At 31.4% G+C, this 20911-nt stretch overlaps 1 protein-coding gene across 1 annotated transcript in view; it reads left to right on the top strand.

The window, feature by feature from the left end:
• The first annotated feature begins 2432 nt into the window (after window positions 1–2432).
• LOC129218762 (cytotoxic granule associated RNA binding protein TIA1-like) overlaps window positions 2433–20911 on the top strand; it is a 146920-nt gene continuing 128441 nt past the window's right edge. Inside the window, exons 1-4 of the mRNA XM_054853086.1 lie at window positions 2433–2467; window positions 3229–3304; window positions 13345–13453; window positions 17542–17637. Of these exons, the coding sequence (XP_054709061.1) occupies window positions 2433–2467; window positions 3229–3304; window positions 13345–13453; window positions 17542–17637 (316 nt within the window). The remainder of the gene's footprint in view (window positions 2468–3228; window positions 3305–13344; window positions 13454–17541; window positions 17638–20911) is intronic.

Here is a 20911-nt window from a genome sequence, read left to right as displayed (position 1 = left end):
TGACTATGTGTTAGAAACAGCTGCTGGTCAATGTGTGTTTGACGCAAACTCTTTAGAAATGTCAACTGTTTAAAAAAAATGTGTGGAGTCTTGACGCAAAAGTTTACACGTGGAATGATCATAACATATACGTGCGAAGAGAAATACTTGTTTATGTTGCTGGAAAGAGAGAGATACCAGACTGTCAGAATTAGGTGATCTCTAATACCTAGTAGGGGACAAAAGATTGTATATGGACGTCTGAGACAAATTACAAACTATGACCTTATACACTTTATAACTGTATATAATTCATTTGAAGTTTATTTTGCAAAACTTGAAATCAACGTTGTTCATCTAATTCCTACATTTAGAAGGATTATATATAGTTGTTAATTATACATTGTTAATATATGCTCACCTTGGAAGCAAAAATGAAAAATTATACTACTCCCGTAGATTCCAGAAATGGGAAAGAAATGGGGGTCAAAAAAACTAGTAGTTAACAAATATAAGTAATAAAATTATTACAATTTGCTTGAAGCAATCCTCACAATAATTAACTTGAAGCTATGTAGAATTACAGATCTCATGTGCGAGTGTAAACTCGATTCTCCATAGAGACAGAATATGCACCCATAATGACGTCACAGTTGTATAAAAAACAATACTTTTTCCTCGGATAGACAAAAAAAGAGAAAGAGTAAATATGTCTTATGAGATTAAAAGCTATTGAAAAAACCTTTTTATGCCGATTCTAATTTAACAGCTTTTAAAAATTTAATTCTGCGTCCTTCATAGTTTTTATAATGCTTATAGTTTTTTTTTTTTTTTTTTTTGATTTACATAAACATTTGGTTTTTATTATCTGCTGTATTTACACACCAGTATGTTAGGATTTGGTTTAGATAGAAGTTAAAATAATTTTGAATTGCATTAAATATAATATGGAATTTTCGTGGAAATTACGTAGTTAACAAATTTCGATTGATATAAATAGCATATAGAATGCGTGTTTTACAAATGCATAAGAGACTTTGCTTATGAGTGATCGAACACAATCATGGGGAGTTCTGCCATGCTAAGCACAAAAGTCGTATCTGCGCTTTTTATCAAAATTGAATTACGGTCACTGAGTACTTCTTTGTCACATGTTTTACCTAAATACAATGTTTTATGGTCATTTGTGAATGGGAAATATTTTTTAAAAACTATTTAAAAAAAAGTTGCATCTGTATCAAATACATGGAGGCACACAACTTTAAACGGCAATTTCTCATTTTGAACTCAGATGCAGATACGACTTTTGCGCTTAGCACGGCAGAGTTGTGCTATCAAAAGAAAACAAGTCCTGAATTCGCCTTTTTTTTTATAATTATTTGCAACCAATTCTTTACCACATTTCCTCACTCACCTTAAGTTCAATAATCCTGTCGTTCGAGATCCACTTTTTTAGTCACACTTTAACAGACTTTTAAAAAAAAATAATTTTTTTGTCACACTGCAACAGATTACATAAAATACGTGAAAACCAACTTATTCTACTACAATAATTGTAAGACTACCCTGCTGCTGTTTTTTTTTTCTCGGTTTAACTGTCCCAAATTGCAGTCAAAATCAAAGTTCAACTGAATAGTGGGCAAAATGTGAAAAACTAGTGAAGAAAACATTTGCGATGAAGCATTTTTTACTCGAAAATTGGCAGAATAAAGAATAATGTCCCATCATTAAAATACGTCTTTGCTAAGCCACAACTACTTTGTCCCTCTTTGGATGATCACAACGAAAATAGCCGGAAATTTTTACCCGTTACCTTTCTTGTTTTCCACCATTTTGAAGTAGTTTCGATTCAAGTGCAACGAAGCAACCTCCCCTACTTGCGCTTTTAACGAACGTGGTTTGTGAACCAAATATGTTTTCATGAGATTGGCACGCCTTGTAATGATTAGAAATGCGTTCTGTGCTCATCTCATTTCTGAGTCGGAGGTGATATTTTATCTACAAAGACCGCTTTTTCCTTGCTGGAGTCTGGCAAGTTAATGTCGCCAGGCTTATATTTTCTCCCTACGCTTGCGCAGTTTTTATTCTTTTCAGAGATTACCGGAAAACCTAAAATGTAAATGGGAGATATCTTTTGCAACTGACGGAAAGTATCAAAATACAAACAAATTGCGCGCAACATATGCGTCAGGAGTTTGACTGCAGCTATTTTTGAAGGATAAGATATCATCGAGTATAGTGACTGTATATTTTCGAAATTCGTACATGCTGCTAATCTCAATGAATCAGTGATCTGCTAAAAGGGATATGAAGCGTATTAAATCTACTTAAAGAAAATTCAAGAGAGCGTTTGACTTAAAAATACTCATATCATCGCCTCAGAGGAACAGTATAATATCTTAGTGTTATTTCTGGATTTAGATATCTTACCGTTACTCTGATGCGACTATACTATGACATTTGATACTAAGGCTGATTCGTTCCCTAGGTAAATCAGCTTACTCCATCCTTATTGAACCACTTATACTAAAACATCAGAAATTGTTAATGCAAAAATAGAACGTTGAACACAAAATAAATTTAAAAAAATTAATTTGAATTTTAACATCTTGAATTCAAATTATGTTTTTCGCAATCACGTGTTTTTTTGCGTGTGTGCAGGCATGTGTGTGGGGGGTATGTGTGTTTGTAGGTGTGTTTGTGTCTGTGTGCAGGCGCGTGTGTGTGAGTGTGTAGGCGTGTGTTTGTGTCTGTGTGCAGGCATGAGTGTGCAGGTATGTGTGGGGGGGTATGTGTTTATGTGTGTGCGATTGTGTGTGTGTGGGCATGCGTGTAGGATATGTACGCAATCTGGAGAAGGTTTTCGCTAGAGGAGCAGCATTGTGAGGCCGGTCGACGGTGGTGCTGCAGAGGGAGGTGGGGGGGGGAATAAAATCATAGCACGCCAGAAAGAGTCAAGTGAGAACAATAAGCAATCGTGATTACTCAATAATCGAACATACGCACTTAAATCGATTACTTTCGTGAAATAAAAATGTATTTTTATGCTTATACCACCATGTTAAAAAAATAACAACTATTTCCTTCTCAACAAAGATTTAAGTATTTAGAAGTACACTATATTAAAACTCAGACTTTCTATTTATTTCTACATGGTATGTTTAACCAAAGATATTTTTATCAATGCTTATTGTACGTATTAGTTAAGAGTTATTGTAGCTCTAATTTATTTTTTTCGTCTCCTTTTAGGGACTGCCGTGTAGTTCGAGATCCCCAGACGCTTAAATCGAAAGGCTATGGTTTTGTTTCTTTCGTCAAGAAAGCGGTGAGTTTGATTATTTTTCATACATTCGTTATTCAAATCCTAACTTTGGTGTTTAAAATTAAGGGGTATCTGCATAACATTAGGGGAATTGTTGTACCTTGAGACACTTTTCATATTTTATTTTTTAACGTCAATGATTTAAATCAAATTTAAAATCCCAACCTATTTCTTTGCAACTTTTTTTTTAAATTCAGACAGTTCGAAATACAATATTGCCAGTCATTTAAAGTAAGAGTTCCAAACTGTCCCTATAGGGGCAGTGTTCCAAGGTGCAACATCCTACTATACCTTAGGACACATCCTGTTGCACCATAGGACATTCTTCATGATTCATGGAACACCCATGTACTTAGGCCAATTTTGCACCAAAAACAAAACAAAACAAAATTTTCATGGCAATGAATTAAACCATGAGTAATGAATTACGACCATTAATAATGACGTAAGGATATATTATCTGGAACTAAATGTGTTTAAAAGACTACGTCAGACTAGAACATTTTCTCACGTTCCTAAACATACCTTAGTTATTAAGAACCATGCATGTGTTGTACCTTTGGACGCGTCCTAAATATGTTTGGCTGTCACAAGGTACAATCCCCACGTTTAAGAAAAACGAAAATGATGGTCAATCTAGGTGCACTATCATTATTTTCTCATACCCTAAATATTTAAAGTAGTTGTCTTTTGTAACAAAATAAGATTCAGCTGATTAGTTGAACAAATACAGAGACAGAAAATGAAATTAAAATGAAGAAAATATTTACTTTGGAGTCATGAAATTTTCCTTCTCCCACAAAATCATCAATTTAACTTTTTTGACGCTAATTATTACTTTGGCACCATTTAGTGTTGAAGATTACTATTAGAGATGACAAAAAACATGGCTGCTAAAAATAGAATCTTAGAAATTAGCAGTGTCCCAAGGTACAACACCCTCCCTTATGTGAAGGCTTTTCGACGGTATCCGGTTAAACATGAACTTGAATTAAAAAATAAAACAACATTCGTTAAAGCGATTCATTAATATTAGAACTGCATTATATTGTACCCCTCAGACCTGCAAGACCACTAATTTTGCAAACATTATTGTTACATACATGCTTTCAATCACAAAAAGGGTTCAAATAAGATGCAGAGTTAAGAGATTAAAAGTGAAAAAATGTAGTGCAAAAATACGAAATCTAACTTTTTATATGGCCCCTTTGTCCTTCCATTCCTATTAAGGGAGCATCAGAAAACTATTTGAACAAAAAAAGTTTGACAATAGTACGATCAATGAATGATATGAAACTTTTTTTGACATACCACATTACACTTTACACTTTTTCATTGAAAGTGTTAAAGCTTTTGCAGTAAGTTTTACAGATCAAAGTGCAACATTTCCTTTCATTTTTCAATAGCGATAAAAAAATTCAAATTACTATTTTTCCATATCAATAATTACTGAAATTCATGTTCTTCTAGTTGGACGATATTTTCCCATCTCATATATAGCAGTCTAATTAGGTACTAATGACCAATTTTCGGTTTTCAATTTTTTTGATACTTATGATTTCCCTAAACATGAATTGGGGGGACATAATGCACTAATAAATGGAAAATCACTATTTTTGGACTTTCGTTAGTCTGGCTCTGAAGTACAGAAATTACGTATGAAGAGCATCTTTTATGTACTCGTTACGTTCTCAAAAACTTCCTTTTCTGCTGCTGAGAAGTACTTTCAAATGACCTTTCGAGTCCATAAGTAACCCGAGTATATACTTCAATTCAAAAATGGAGAAAATGGCATTCATTTTATTGTATCTTCTTAATCAAGAGAAAAACGTTACAAAACAAAGAGCTCAGTAGAACAACATCTAAAATGTGAATGATGCTACCAACAATTTTCGTTCCCTTTTATACTTGATAGATTATTGCTCGGAACGTCTATCTAAACATTGGAAACGCACGTAAATAAATAAAAAAAACTAAATGGTTTTCATGAAATAAGAAGTGAATTTAGTCCTAGCATTCAACAAAATAATCAGCGAGGGATTCTCATGGAAAACGCATATGCGAAGAAATATGATCACTAAACTAAACTGATAGAATATTTTATGAAGAGTGATATATTGTTCTAAGTGTGCAATCCACATTTTCTTCTCAATGGGGATTCTCCGAAAGCGATAAAAATATGCGTTGGAGAAATTTAGGTAATAATGAGGGAACTTCCATTTTAGAACACTTACCGCATTTGGAAATATAACCACTTTTCAGCTCTGAACTTTTCAAAACTCCTTTAAAAATGGGACTCAGTATTTGGGAAATTGCTAGAAAAAGCACATGTTGGAAGAAATATATGTGAGACTTCATTTATTGACCAAATTTTAAGTTTAAAAGAAAAGAAAGGTAATTTTTTCTCAGATTCAACAGATTTGGTGCAATAAGGGATAAATATGCAATAAAAAAATATACGATTATTTTATAGCTACCAAATGATAAAGACTGTCATAAATCCAATCAAATTATTAGTGTCTAAGACACAACACTCAAATATATATACTTATTTGAAATATATATATTTCCTTACCACAAATGCTCAATACGAAATTTTACACAAAATTGAAGTGTTTGTAGTTCACAAAAACAACTACTCTAAAATAATCCAATTAAACGTGACAACAATGCTATCAGTTTCTTAATGGTTTAAAAAGTACATAGGGTAAGGAAAATTGAAATATTAGTATTTGCAAAAGTTCCTTTTCAATTTCCTTTGCAGTTTTTCGATGAGAACTTCGTTCTTACATTTGATCGTATGCAGCATTGATTGTAGTTAAAGTTCAATAACGATCATTGGAGCACATAATTGGTATACGGCCTTTTAAGAATTTAAAAATAAAGTAGAGCTCGTAGATGTTTAGAGAAGCTATGTGATTGATTGTTATGTATACTTGACATACAAGTTTTACACTAGTAATTGTCATGTGCGTAAACTAATGACAGTTCACATGGTTTTTAAAAAAACCTGGTAAAATTTTTCCTAACGAAATTCCAAATATCATTTTCATTCATAATTGATTATACAAGGTGACAAGAAATAACTTAGATACACATAATGTATTATAATTTCAATGCTAATGAAACTATTACGACCAAACTTCAAAATAAACATGAATACATTATGTTGTCTAGTACATTCACAAATTTTCAAAGTGGCTACCTTTAGCTCTAATACAGAGCTTTAAACGTGTCACAAAATTTTCGACTATGAGCCGCAACTTACTTATTGATATTTTATCCCATTCCTTGCATAAGTATTTCTTTAGGGGTGCCAAAGTTTTATGAGGTTTAGCACGCACCCTTGTCTCCAAGACATTCTTGCATTGTTTGACAGCGTCAACGTCCCCAATTGCAATGGTTTGGGGTGAGATATGTGCTAGTGGGAAAACACCGCATGTTTTTGTTGATCAAGTCATAAAGATTAATCAAAAAACTTATCGCAAACTCATTTTGGACGATGTTCTTTTACCTTGGTTGCAGAAGTTCTTTGAAAACGAAAAATTGACCTTCCAACAATATTCCGTACCTGCACGCGGAATTAAAGACACTCAAGATGGGTTCAAGACACATTTTCCGGACTTCATTGGAGCTCAAAAATGGCCAACCATATTCCCCAGATTTGAACCCAATGGATTATTCTGTTCCATCCATCTTTGAGAAAAGGGTGTGTGCTAAACCTCATAAAACTCTGGCATCCTTAAAGTAATCTTTATGGAAGGAATGGGATAAAATATCAGTAAGTTGCGGCTCATAGTTGCAAATTTTGTTACACATTTAAAGCTGTGTAATAAGGCTAGAGGTAACCACTATGCAAATTTGAAAGTATATTAGACGAAATAATGTATTCATGTTTATTTTGAAGTTTGGTCGTAATATGTTAATTAGCTTTAAAAGTTATTGTATTATGTGTGTCTAAATTACTTCTTGTCACCCTGTTGTGTCTATTATTCATGCTGGTTTAAAAAACAAAAAAAAAGCATCGTTATAATAACATAACGAAGTTTCAAGCATGACCACAGTAAAATTAATCAAACTACGTCCAAGAGCATGTGTTAAAGAGTATAATTTAATAACAGTCGAAATATCTTAAAAAGAATGAAGTAAGGAATTTTTACTAAAGCTTTTAATTAACTAATATACTGCTAATTTAATCTTAAATATGAGAGCGTTGAAAAATGTACCCATCATAGGACAACGCAATAAAACTGCATTCGAAAGCATATATGTAACTACCTTATTACCAAAGCCTAGTTTGGAAAAAAAAACGATTTTTGAAATAGAGAATTTTTTAAATACTTGTATTAAACAATACTTGTATTTAAATGCACACTTCGGCATAAAACGTTATTTACGGGAGCCGTTTACGAGAGCAGCGATAATGTATTCCTTACATAGCAACGTCCAGAGAGACAAAACATTCTTTACTGTGTGAAAAATGTATAAAATGAATCTCCTGAAACATATTTTCTCCTACCAAACATATTCTCCAGTCCACTTAGGAAAACATTCCTTTTTCAGGTAAATGATACAACGCTTTTATTCCTCTTTTTTTCTATAGAAAAGTGATCTATTGCATTTTTTTCACCTTTAGATGCTTAAACGAAGGGACAGATGAATGATGATATACACTATTTCTTTTTCGGAAAGAAATATAAAGAAATGTTCCGAATTTTTCCAAATTTTGCGTACATTTTGAAATTGAATACAAGGAAAGCTTCACTTTATTAAATGAATAACTAGACAACAGCTACGCATTTTTAAACAAAACAAAATTAAGCAGTTCTGGAGCATTCGCATTTGTAACGAACAGCCCAAAACTATACGTGAACGCTTAATAATATTAATTTTAAAAAAAACTTCACGTTCTTAAGGTCGTAAAGTTTTTTTCCTCGTAAACTAGTTCTTGTTTAAACTTTGTCTAAAACTTTGTTTTAACCAACTAAACTAGTTTTAGAGATCTATAAAGATTGAATGGGTCCAAACCAATTAAATAAAATTGTAGCGTTGAAGAGATGCAACAGGTCAATGCTGTGTTTTTGAAAAAAAATAATAAAATCACAATCTATAATTTAATAAAAAAACTGACGAGATTTTTGCTCACAACGAGTTGCAAAGATGTCTTTTGAAACTTATGGACAGATTTCAGAAAATCAACATGGTTTATTTTCAATCAAAGCTAAAGAATTATCAACTGAAACCGAAAATATCTGTTCCATGTTAACACAAACGTCATTATATTTTTGTACCTTTTAAAATAAGGCTCTATTTTTATCATTAAACACCGAGGACCAACAAAAAATTCGTACCTGTCTTTTTATTATTAGTATTTTATTAAGTTTTATGCCTATTAATGTCCATTTTCTAAAGTTGTGTTTACTATTTTCAACATTCCTTGACCGAATACTTTTTCAGTTTCAAGCAAAGAGAAAAAAGTCAAAAGATATTTTTTGTGATACATAAATGCATTTAAGTGGATTAATGTAGTACACTTTGTTTGATTTGTTCCACCGTTTATGTTTACTTAAGACTTCTAAAAAATATTCATACATGCCAAGTACACATTATAGAACATATACATACATGCGTATTTGTTTTAGCAATACATGATTTTATTATATATATATATATATATATATATATTTATTTATTTATTTTTTGTGATTTTTTAATACTAATTAATCTTTGATTTAAAAAAAAAAACGTGTCTATTTCGAACTATTTATTCTAAAATATTTTTTAGAGACTGTAAGTAAAAACTTTTCAGAGGAAAAATAATATACTTCATTTCTGCACTATTTTTTTCCGAAAATTTTAAAAGCTGATTAAATTTAAGCTCAGCTTAAAATGTAAAGAACACTTTTCTCATTTTTTATGTTATATTCTTTTAATATTTTGATGTTATAAGAGAAATAACTATGCATTTTGCCGCTAGATGGCAGCAGATTTTTGTTTTGTTTTCAAAGCAAAAGTTTTTCGTTCTGCCTCTTCCTCTTTCCTAGTAATAAAAAGATAAATAAATTATGCAAAGTAAAATCGATTCCCTCTACAATTTCATGTACTTGCTGGCATTCGACTTTATTATCAGGAAACTTTTCAAATAAAATTTTGAGCTTTCACAAACAAAACGGTGTTATTATTTTTCCAAGAGTTGAAATCTTGGTGAATTATAAAGATCTTTAAGGGCAAGAATATTTTTTAATTCTTTGAAGAGTAACTTTGTCCGTAACGTTTAAAATATCATGAGCAGAACGTACAACTCTAAACTCGAAAATTGAAACGCATAGCATTTTCGAGTACATTTTTCACGGGTTTTTTTTTTCTGTTTTCCCGGTACTTTAAATTTAAGTAAAGTAACTTAACTTTCAAAAAGCGCTTTTTATTTATTAACTATCTAGCTTTTTTGACGCAGACAAATATTAATTCTAAGGCTATACTTCTTTTTTTTTTCTTTTCATTTAAACAAAAAATAATTGATCCAGCCTGAAAAGAGGATGACAATTTTCACGCTCTGTCTCCTCACTTAAAACATGAAAAGTTACGAACTGAAATGTTTCAACATTTCATAATTTTTTGAGAAAATGCTTTCGCCTCTATATTACGAAGTTTTGTGTTAAAAGATTATTTATAAAAAAAAAGATGAAATGCAACAAAGAAGATGGATATTTTCCATACCATAAAAGATCAAATTTTAGTAGCTATTAAATTGTTTGCAATTAAGCTCAAATTTCCTTTAAACAATCATTGACAGCGTTTGAACACATTTTAGTATAACAAACATGCATAAGAAGGCGACATCAGGATTTATGATTTGAGGTCAATACTTTTTCGATGTCCCTGTTTTACATCAAAACGAAAAAGTATCAAATCAAACATAAAACAAATAAAAACCTGATGATTATGTCTATCATTGATTACTAGGTGCAACGTAAATTACATAAGAGTTTCGTATAGATTATTAATCTATACAAGTAGACTTACCTGGAAAATTTTTGACGAGCCTTTTTTCTGAAAAATTGTTAATAGAAAAATTGTCCTTAAAGTTGACGAGTTTCCAGTGTTTGCAGAGCTGAATAGCGCATTTAGTTTTTGTGCAATTAAGGTAAAAATTGAAAGCTCTTTCGAAATTAGTTTATACTGAAGTTTTAATTTCGTATTTTAAAAAATGAATCAAACAAATTACTTTTCACTTGGCGTCGATTGTTCAAAGTAAAAGTTACGGCCTAGTGGGTTCAGTCAGATGTTACAATGTACATATTGTAAAAACTTAAATTAGTATCGCTATTTTAGTGCATCGACATATCAGATCAGAAATGTTTTTAATCGATGTATCGCTAACATTGATGCTTTAATGTTCAATGTTTTGTCCACGAGTCCACGAGTCTAACCTGTAGAATTGGCCGGAAAAAAAATTAAAAATATTTCTAAAAGATTATTTATTGGAAGTGCATCAAAAACAAAATTATTACGTTTAAATACTCAAGATCGAAAACTTAGCAAGAGTAAAGTTTCCTTTGCTTTACTGTCACTCCCAATGTAAAGAAAACCGATTTACAGCGACTCAAAACCCGAGTTTTCTACCTTCAAAGAACTACTAATCTATGTTAAACATAAATTGTTCAAGTTTTTGATTACGTACAAGTTAGTCAATACATGTTCACTGTCAATGGCTCTGATATGGTATTAAGGAATAGCAGAATTCTGAAAAACTTGTTAATATTTTGTGACATCTATGCTTTCGATGACTTCCGAAATAGGTTTTACCTCTGTGAAGAATTTTGGGACAATTTTCGTGAACTTTTTAATATGCTTATCAAAAATAATTCCTAATATTTAAGATCAGAGGACAAGAGCGGTCAAGTGATAACCTTACCAGTCATCTTTAGGTGACCTGTAGCGAGCATTGGAAGCTCCAAAATTGATCTTCCAGCATTATTCGTCCTATGAATCCACCTGCATGAGCGACACATTTTCAAAGTACAGGTCATTTTCGATAGTAAGAATGAGTTCATTTCTAATTGAACCTATCAGATTTTTGCAAATTTTTGACAGGCATCACTTAGACTAGTTGCCTTCAGCTGTGTTATATTGCTCAAAAATTTGCAAAATTGTGAAAGGTCACAATTTAAAAATATATGATCTCTATTTTAAAAAAAAAATGAAGCATATTGTGTGTGGCAGGGCCTAAGACTATACGCAAAAAGGTAGGGTGCGGTGGAGAAAGGCTGTCTTCAGCTTGTAGTTAAGCACAAATTTCCTTTGAGTCACAATCGGGAGGAAATTACCATCATAGAAAACCATGACGCTCGAAATACTTTCATAAACGCTGTACTTCTATATTTTAATCAAAAAGTAAACAACAATAATGCACAAGATCAAATAAATCCCAATGTGCCCTGAGTTCAATCGCAGAGTTTTAATTAAATATCGCTTCAGTTCACAAGTTATCAAAGTTTACTTTCCCTACATAGCTTAATGATCGTCACCATGTGTGTCTCCTCGTGTATGTATCAATAATGAAGGAGAGTAGTTGCGTTAAAAACCGTTAGATTAAAAAGAAAAATAAAGCAAATAATGAATGCATTCTTTGCTTATTAATTTAAGGAGAGTAAAGGTCACTAGAAATTTTAAAGATTTAATGAAGTCTCCTCAGTATGCAAAGAAGTAAATATAGCATTTAAAACTTATCGTGGTGCTTTTATATTAGAAGGGTATTCAAGCATACAGTCATATCTATGGAAAAAAAATTATAATAACCGCTGAAAAACTATACAATACAATAAACTAGTTTACAATAAACTAATTTGTAAATGCTGAAGTGAGAAATGTTAACTCAGTTTTTGAATGGTTGTTAGAGAGGATTATTTTCGATAACTGCATGCATGACAACTGCATACTTGCCAATGTTTAAGCTTTAAGATACTAGAGTTCAGTTATACATAAATATGTGTGTGGAAGGGAGCTGTTACTGATCTTTTTTTTTTTTTTTTTTTTTGAAATGAAGTGCAGCATATAAAAAACCGACAATTTTTACACACAATATATGTAAGAAGTCTAAGTTGACTTAAAACTCAGATGTTTCATGACTGCGAGAGAAAAAATGTTTCCTTCAGCTTTTAACAGCAGTTTTGATCTTTGATTAACCTATGACTTTATATATCCATATCTACACGTGCTATAGTCATACAAACAAAGAAATATATATGAAAAGAATAAAAATACAAATACAAATGCAACTATGACGACCAGCAATAGGCTCTTGGCTCAGCTAGTCTGGTACTAGTCAATTTATTAGTCCCCAATGAAGATCAATGGTTCTCTTAAAGCTATCCGTCCCCTTGCTCATTACCAACTCTTCCGGTAAGCTGTTCCCAGTGCCACAACCCTACTAAAGAAGTAGTTTTTCCTTATTTCCAGGTTAGCCTGAGATTTGAATAGCTTAAAACAATTATCCCTCGTCCTGCTTTCGGTGCAAAAATTTAATCCATTAACATCATTCATTTTGATAAATTTAAACAACTGAATCATGTCCTCTCTGATCCTCCTTTGCTCCAGGCACCAGTACCGTAATAATCATGTACAACAGTTAACAAGCATTTAAAGCATTGCTTTTCACAGCCAAACATTTTTATTTCATCAAGCTCTTTCCTGTTCAACTTTTTCATGAGGACAGTTCATTAATTCAACAATAGGAATTCCTTTATATTCTTTAGGACAATCACTAATATTTATTAGAAGTTATACAAAGAATCTAAAATTAAAATTGAAAGTCATTTCGGGCAATTTAATGTATTCCATCACTTCCTGACTTACATTTTACAGAAATAATTTAACCATGAATTTTCTGAAAGGCATCCTGTACTTTGAAAGTGGTTAAATATCCCTCTCCTCCGTTACGTAAACTACTAGCGTAATTGTGTAACTACTCATGACACATTGATTGTCGCTGTCCTTGTATTTTAATTTATGCTTTAACTTTTCAAATTCGTGCTTAATTTCAGGATGCCGAAAATGCGATCGGTACCATGAACGGCCAATGGCTCGGGAGTCGAGCAATTCGCACCAACTGGGCAACAAGAAAGCCTCCTGCCAATCGTTCTCAGAACGAGAGTAAGACATCTACTTTGTTATCTTTCAACATTTTCAGTAGTGCTAACCGTCTTAACATACTCCTTTTTTCGGAGTTTATGCTTCAATTATAAGTAAAAACGGGAAAGTGAAGTATCTCCCATATACGAATGTTACTCAAAGTTTTTCTTATATCTATAAACTTTGTTTGGATTTTATATTCATTAGCCATCTGTAAGCTTTTAAAAGTAGCTCATGTGTGTTTCATAATGTTTTAACGAATGGTTGTTTTAAGCTTCTTTGTTATTCCCATTGAATTCAACTTTTAAAGTAACTACCATACGAATGAATTGCAAGACCTCGCATAATACTTATACGGAATATTATGGTATATGGTTTCATAATTTTACCGAAACCGAACTACAAACAAGCTGATGTGTGCATCACATGACTTCCTTTTACTCCAATTTAATGTCATTTCCCCATTATTGGCATTTTTAATGTGAATCAATAGTTTACTCCCTAAATATCACCAACAGTGGGCAAATTGAAATATGATTTTTAAAAAATCAAACAAAAAAAATGCCAAATTTGTCGCAACAAAGGCGACCAAGTTTGCGACAAAACTTGGCGACCAAAATAATGGCGATCTATCGCCAAGTGTCCGCCAAATTATAACACCACTTGAGTTTACATCGAAATTAACAGCGATTCCCCCCCCACCCAAAAAAAGGGGCAAAAGACCCCTTTGGAAACACCCGAATGCAAACCAAAAGGGGAGGTGCACAACTAGACCTCACTAGGAGTCAACGTACCGAATTTCAAATTCTAGGACATACCATTCTTGAGTTATGCGACATACATACGCACATACGTACATACAGACGTCACGAGAAAACTCGTTGTAATTAACTCGGGAATCGTCAAAATGGATATTTCGGGGGTCTATACGTTCTTAGGCCCTTATCCACGTGTGGTCGAGTCGAAAAAAAAAACTCAATATTCATTCGAGGGTGAGTTTTATCCATTGAGATACATTTCCGCATCTTCGGCAACAAAGATTCAGTTTCAATTCGTCATGCATTTAAATTTGATTTTTTTCAAACTAACACAGTGCCATGAAATCATCAAGTAAAAACAAATCTAATACTTATCGGTGGTAACTACTCCTTTGATTTACTGCGGAATTTTATGAAAGGTTTTTACCTAACTTAGTTATTCATACCAGAGAATGTAATTGCAGATACATTTTTACATAGAGTTTCTGCGTCAACAGAATATAATATTCATTCGAAAACATGTTCCAAAGGATTATAAGGACTATTACTGCTTCTGAAGCTCTAACTCGTAGCTCCTGAAAATGCAGTTATACATTCTTTATCAAATAAAACAATAAATAAAAGCGCAGTTTTCCTGCTAAGTTTAATAAATTGTCATTCCTCCGAATACTACATTACGTGATGGAATGATAACATTTGCAATTTAAAATGAATGACTCTCCGCTTATACGTATGTAAAAAAAAAAGTTATTTGTTTCTTTCTTCTTTTCCAAAAAAAGGGGAAGGGAAATGAGATTAAAAGAAAAACTTCCCCTATAGGAAGAGAAGACTGAAATAACGATTTTTTTCATCGGTTTACCTAAGAGAACAAGCTATAATGACACTACAAATCTCATGGAAAGGTAAAGATGTAGTGTATATATTCAAAAGAAATTCTTAGCTCTCATGTATTTAAACATCGCCTTTGAGAACTTTGAGATGCATCCTTCTACAGAAGCATTTCAATAATTAGATTGTGGTGCTGTTTATAGATGTACATAAAAAAACTCATTCTTTATATTTTATTTTTACTCAAGCACTAGAAATTTTTCCCTCAAAGTATTCCCAATGAAAAATAATTTTACAAATTGTTATAATTGTTTTTCACTTACAAATAAAATAAACACAGCACAAAGCACATCAAAGTTTCAGCTTTTCGTTTTCTAAAAGTATTTCTACACTTTGAAGCATATCTTTTACGATTCGGAAAGGCAATTCTTCAATCAAGTTTTCAAAAACTTCAGTTCACACAAAATCAGAACGTATTAATGTGATCTTTGCTTTGAGTATGGCTAAATATACACATGAAAATTTCCTCCGAACCTATAGCACATAGTCAATACAAAGGTCTACGTGGATTAGTTTGTGCGTAAGTTAAATGAATCAGAGCAATCCTACAGCCTATGTGGTTCGATGTGTTAATAGTTTTATATAAATTATGGTAATCTTGCTGTTGTTAAAGTAATAAGATTTAATTTGATCATCTATCATTTGGTGTAAAAATTAATTACAAAAGTAAAAAACATAATATTTTACGAATTTTTTTCAGTATAATTGGAAATATAATTTTCTAATTTTAAACAATTCTATTGCATTCAACGAAATTCAAGTAAGACCAAAAATGTTTTCTTTTTTTTTTATTATTAAACGTTTGTTCTTCCTACATTAAAGATTATTAGATATGAGTGTATATACGTACACAAACACAACGTAATATTAATTTGAAAAAAAAGTATAAATACTCTAGTTTTTTCTACGAATGTTTTCTTATTAAATGCCCATTTTATCAGCATTAAAAATTGCCATATGAACATACTCAAAAATATAAGAGTATTAATTTCAAAAAACATTTTTTTAATATTTCCTTTTACCGCCAAATCTTACTAAAATAAGAACTAAAATTCAATTATTTTGTTATTGTTGTTGTTACATATGCCACTCGGGAACCCGAGCCCTAGTAGCAATGCTATTCGATTTTAAGGCAGTACGGCTTCCGTTTAATCGAGCGCCTATTTCTAGGTGGAAGTTTGATTTAGCTCAGACAACACGATAGATGGCATCACCATCTATGGACAGTAAGCTAATTTAAACAATGACAATTTAATCAATGACCCCTTAATTTAACATTAGCCGTAGCATAGAAAATGATACAAATTTAGAAACATTTAATTCCCAAAGTTGTATTTTTTGTAAATAATTATTTTGTTGCAATGTATATGCATATTACTAAACTTTATATTACAATATGGAGCATTGTTTTTTCAGTTCAATGTATTTTTTAACCCTCCTTCCCATACTTATGAAGTTTGGAGGAGGGGGTTGAGCACCCTCTTTCAGTTGAAATAGGAAGCTAAAATTCTTCGAGTATATTACTGTCCACAAGCTTAAAAATATTGAGGGGTGTTCCGTTACATAGGAGAAACTATTTTCATGTATTTTGAACCACCCTACCCCAGAGGTATCGTTTACCTTGGAGGACTTTGTGACCTCGAGCATATTTAACGTCCCCCAGTCACCCTTAATGAAGACGATGGATCTTCGACTGGCAAGGACCAATTATTTTAAAGTCAGTTTGCGTTTTAAGACAAAAAGTCACACGAATTAATATTTTGATCATTTTTGATCAGAAATTGAATAACGTTTAAGGAATTGCATTGAAATTAGTTAATAATTCATTTTCCTGCAGTATGTATTTGACTTAATCGTATAAAACTTGAAAAACGAAATCATAAGAGATCTCTATAAAGACGAATAATCCAAGCAATGTTTCAGAAACTTCTTTAGTATTAAGGATTTTTCATTTGTAAAACTGTATTCATTTGTTTTCGCTTTTCAACTATATTCTTTAATTTAAAATGTGCGAAAACATTTTTGAGGATCATTTTCAAAACACAATTTATTAGCTAAAGCTGCAAAATAATGTATTTTATGTGACTTGGGAAAATGAAATAATGTACAGCACATTTAAACAAAGTCTTTGAAACGAAAAAAAGTGAGCGAAGGAAACAAAGGGGGGGGGGGGGATACATATAAAAGCACCCTATGTTTTTTTATTGATCATGAAATTAACAAACCACTGTTATTATTATATTTTGAACATCCAAAAATCCTTCTGCTCTAGTATTGCAACTTTTCGATGATTTTCTATCATTTTCATTTACGTAAAAAACATTTTTGTGCTTAATGTAATTTCTTAAACTAATGAAGCTCTGCGTTTACTTTCCATAAGTAAAAAAATTGATTTGTTGGACTTATTATGTAATTTTACATATTAGCTGTACCCAAAATAAATACATATTCATACTTTTGTAGCCAATGCCAAGCCCCTCACATTTGATGAAGTTTATAACCAGTCCAGCCCTACCAATTGCACAGTCTACTGCGGTGGAATAACTCAAGGTTTATCAGGTAAATTAATATTTCGTATTTTTATTCATAGTAGAAAAAAAAACAGCGCTCGCAGGAATGCTAGTTTCAAATTCTTTTTGTTTGAAGCTGAGTTACGCGAAAATTTTAAATAAAATAACTAAATCGTCAAAAATGTCTTCATATTATACTTAATAAGCAGTCAAAATGTAAGGTATTTTAATTTCTTAAATCACATTAAGTGGTCACTAGTACCCCATATATTCCTAAATAACGCACCAAACATGATATAGGAGAATATGGGGATAAATGAAATGTAAAATATTTAACAGTTTGAAATATCATTGATTTAAAAATATTTTAACCCCGTCATTAAACAATGGCTGATTCTAGACAAAACAAAAGTGATTTTAACGTTGAAGGTATATGACAGTAAAAGCTATTCCTATTGGAATATTTTGTTGTAATTAAAAATAATGTTTGTTATTATTAAATGATTAAAGTTATTGTTATTAACTCTACAAATATTAATAATTTAGACAAACTGATCGTCAGTACTATAATGACATATTTAATATTAGCATGTTTTGATTCGAAAGTTTTACTTTAATTTGAATAAAGGCAAAGTGAAAAGTTATTTCATTTATTTAGTTATGTTTTTATTAAATCATTAACGTATTCATTCTTTAACTAATTCATTTTTTTATTTATTCATTTATTTTTTACTGATTGACTAGTTGATTCATTCATTTATTAAAATCTTAATTCATTTCTTTATTTATTCATTTTTCTCATTTATGCATTCAATTCTCCATTAAATAATTTATGCATTCATTTAAAACATATTTTGCATAAACAAATAGAAAACATTTCATTAGAAAAACATAACTATCAATTTGCCCCATATAAGGAGCTTTTATTGTAAAACGCATTGTTCTACCTTTATATGCTGTAATATTTTTTTTAATTTAATTTTTAAAGTAAGCATTGTATGTTTGTTTAGGCTTTACGGTATTTTACATCCAAAATATACAATAAGACATCTAACCTTCTTGTACGTGGTGCATCTGCTAAACGCATACCATTCCGATCTCAAAAATTTATCACAACTCATTTGATATTTGATTGGTGCGCCTGTTAAAACCATTGAGAAGAGATAAAATGGAGGGATCGAAAGCTTTCTTTCGTGAACCAAGGCCTCAAGTCACATGTTCGATTTAAAGCATTGGAAGAAATCAGTTTTCTTTCGTTAGTTTCACGCAAAACGTGTCAGCCATTCATCGAGTCACCTGACTTGTAGTCTTAGCCTCTGCTTTTGCTGAGCCAATAGTTAGACCTGCTCCCTCCATTTACTAATTCTTGCTCAAGGATTAAAAACCTATTATACTTAAATTTTACACACACACACCCAACAAATTGTTACTAATTTTTGTGGTGTACAAAAACACTCATAATATGATGTTCAGTAGACTATTGAATGTATAGTACATTTTTCGCTTGAGTTTGATATTGGAATAGGTGCTAGACATTGTGTATCGCTTGAATATTCACGGTAAAATTAAAAATGAAGCATATGATACATGCATGGTGCATTGCCTGCAAGCCTATTGTACTTGGTTTATAATGTATCAAATGACACACATAACATAGTGCATTTTGACGTGTAGTTTTTTTTTTTTTTTTATTTTTTATTGTGGACAAAGCTTGCCTGGTAAAGTTGACAGCTGCAGCCAAACACTTTTATCATTACCTAAACGGATATTATCTCGCCACTATTAAGGGGAGTCGGTACCCTATCTATGCGTAATGTAAAATTGCTAAAACTTATGTAGGTTTTTTTAAAAAGTGTGTCAATGATAGAAACTTGTAATCTTCAAGTGTTTTCAAGAGATATTTAAGAGTCCACTGAAGGGAAACTTTCAGACAATTTTGTTTACTTTACAATTGATTAAATTGTAGCTTATAATCACTTTTAAGTTTAAAAAAGGTCGTTTCTGACCGCAAAAACAGCCGTTTAGGAAAAGTGTGAGTCCTAAAGCAAAAGTTTTTGAGATCCGTATAATTATGAACATGTAAAAAAAATAGTGTGAAAATTTGAAAGAAAACATATCAAGTAGTTTTCTTAAAAAAGGAACATGAGTTTTTAAAAAAGACATTTTGAGAATATCGTGTTTGAAAGTAGAATTGTACCTTTTAATGCATTTTTGGCATTGCATTTAATGCATTGTACATTTAATGCACCTTAATACAGTTTACTCTCTGTTTAACGACTTTCAAGGGACCACAAAAAATCGTCCTTAAGAATAATGAGCCCTGAAGAATGCTTTTAAGACTACAGTGGAAGATTCGAAAATGTGAAAAGCCGTCTTTAAATAGAGAGGATCGTTAAATAGAGAGTCGTTAAACAGAGAGCCAACTGTATTTAAAGTCAGTTATTTTTAATCGACATAGATACGTGAATTCAGTGTTTCTTGGTATACTATTATGAATTAATAAAAACTGCAAAATATTCATTTTAAATTTTCATTGTACCAACTCCCATTATTTCCAGTTGCTCTTTTACATTTTTACAATAAAATATTATGTAAAACATGTAATATCTATCTAAATCGTAATTTTGTTACTTACAGGTGAGTTATATACTACTGATCTCTGGAGTAACTGACAGTATACATTGCCATCAGAAATATATTCATCTAAAAATCAAAAAAGTATGAATTTAAACTTAGCCTTATTGTAAGTACAAATTCAAAGATTAAATATAACTGCACATACTTTGTTTAGTAAAATAGCGGAAGCTAGTTTTCCTTGTCAAAATCAATTACTTCTTTTATTTCATTCTAGGTGAGATTGAAAAACATTTACGAATTCAATTTAGATAATGAAAGCAGTGATTGTAATTTTTAAATATAAAGAATAATTTCAGGTAAGAACTAAATGTATGGATTCACTTGAACACTGGAAATAGCATAATAAAAAAAAGGTTACAAATGCTATGGAGGTGGGTAGGTCTTTAATATTTATCATTGTCAGGTCAACCAGGCAGTAAAATGCAGAGTTTTGAGATTTCTAGAGTCTTGAAATTTTGCAAATTAATATTTTACATTCTGGTAAGCTGTGTTTTCATACTTTTAATTATTCCGTACTGTAAAAAATTTTTATGTGCAAGACATTTTTAAACTCCTTGAAGCTTGTTAAGGTACTTATTTACTGTTGCAAATAAAATAGTGAAAGGTAAGTTGATAGTTACTAATGCTACAATAAATATTTCTCGGCCTCAAATACATTTTTATGTATTGTATCTATCTCAAAGTTT

Source organism: Uloborus diversus, chromosome 3, assembly GCF_026930045.1.
Source record: "Uloborus diversus isolate 005 chromosome 3, Udiv.v.3.1, whole genome shotgun sequence".
Classification (NCBI taxonomy): domain Eukaryota; kingdom Metazoa; phylum Arthropoda; class Arachnida; order Araneae; family Uloboridae; genus Uloborus; species Uloborus diversus.
The sequence above is the reverse complement of the archived record's forward strand: the minus strand, read 5'-3'. Positions and strand labels throughout refer to the sequence as shown.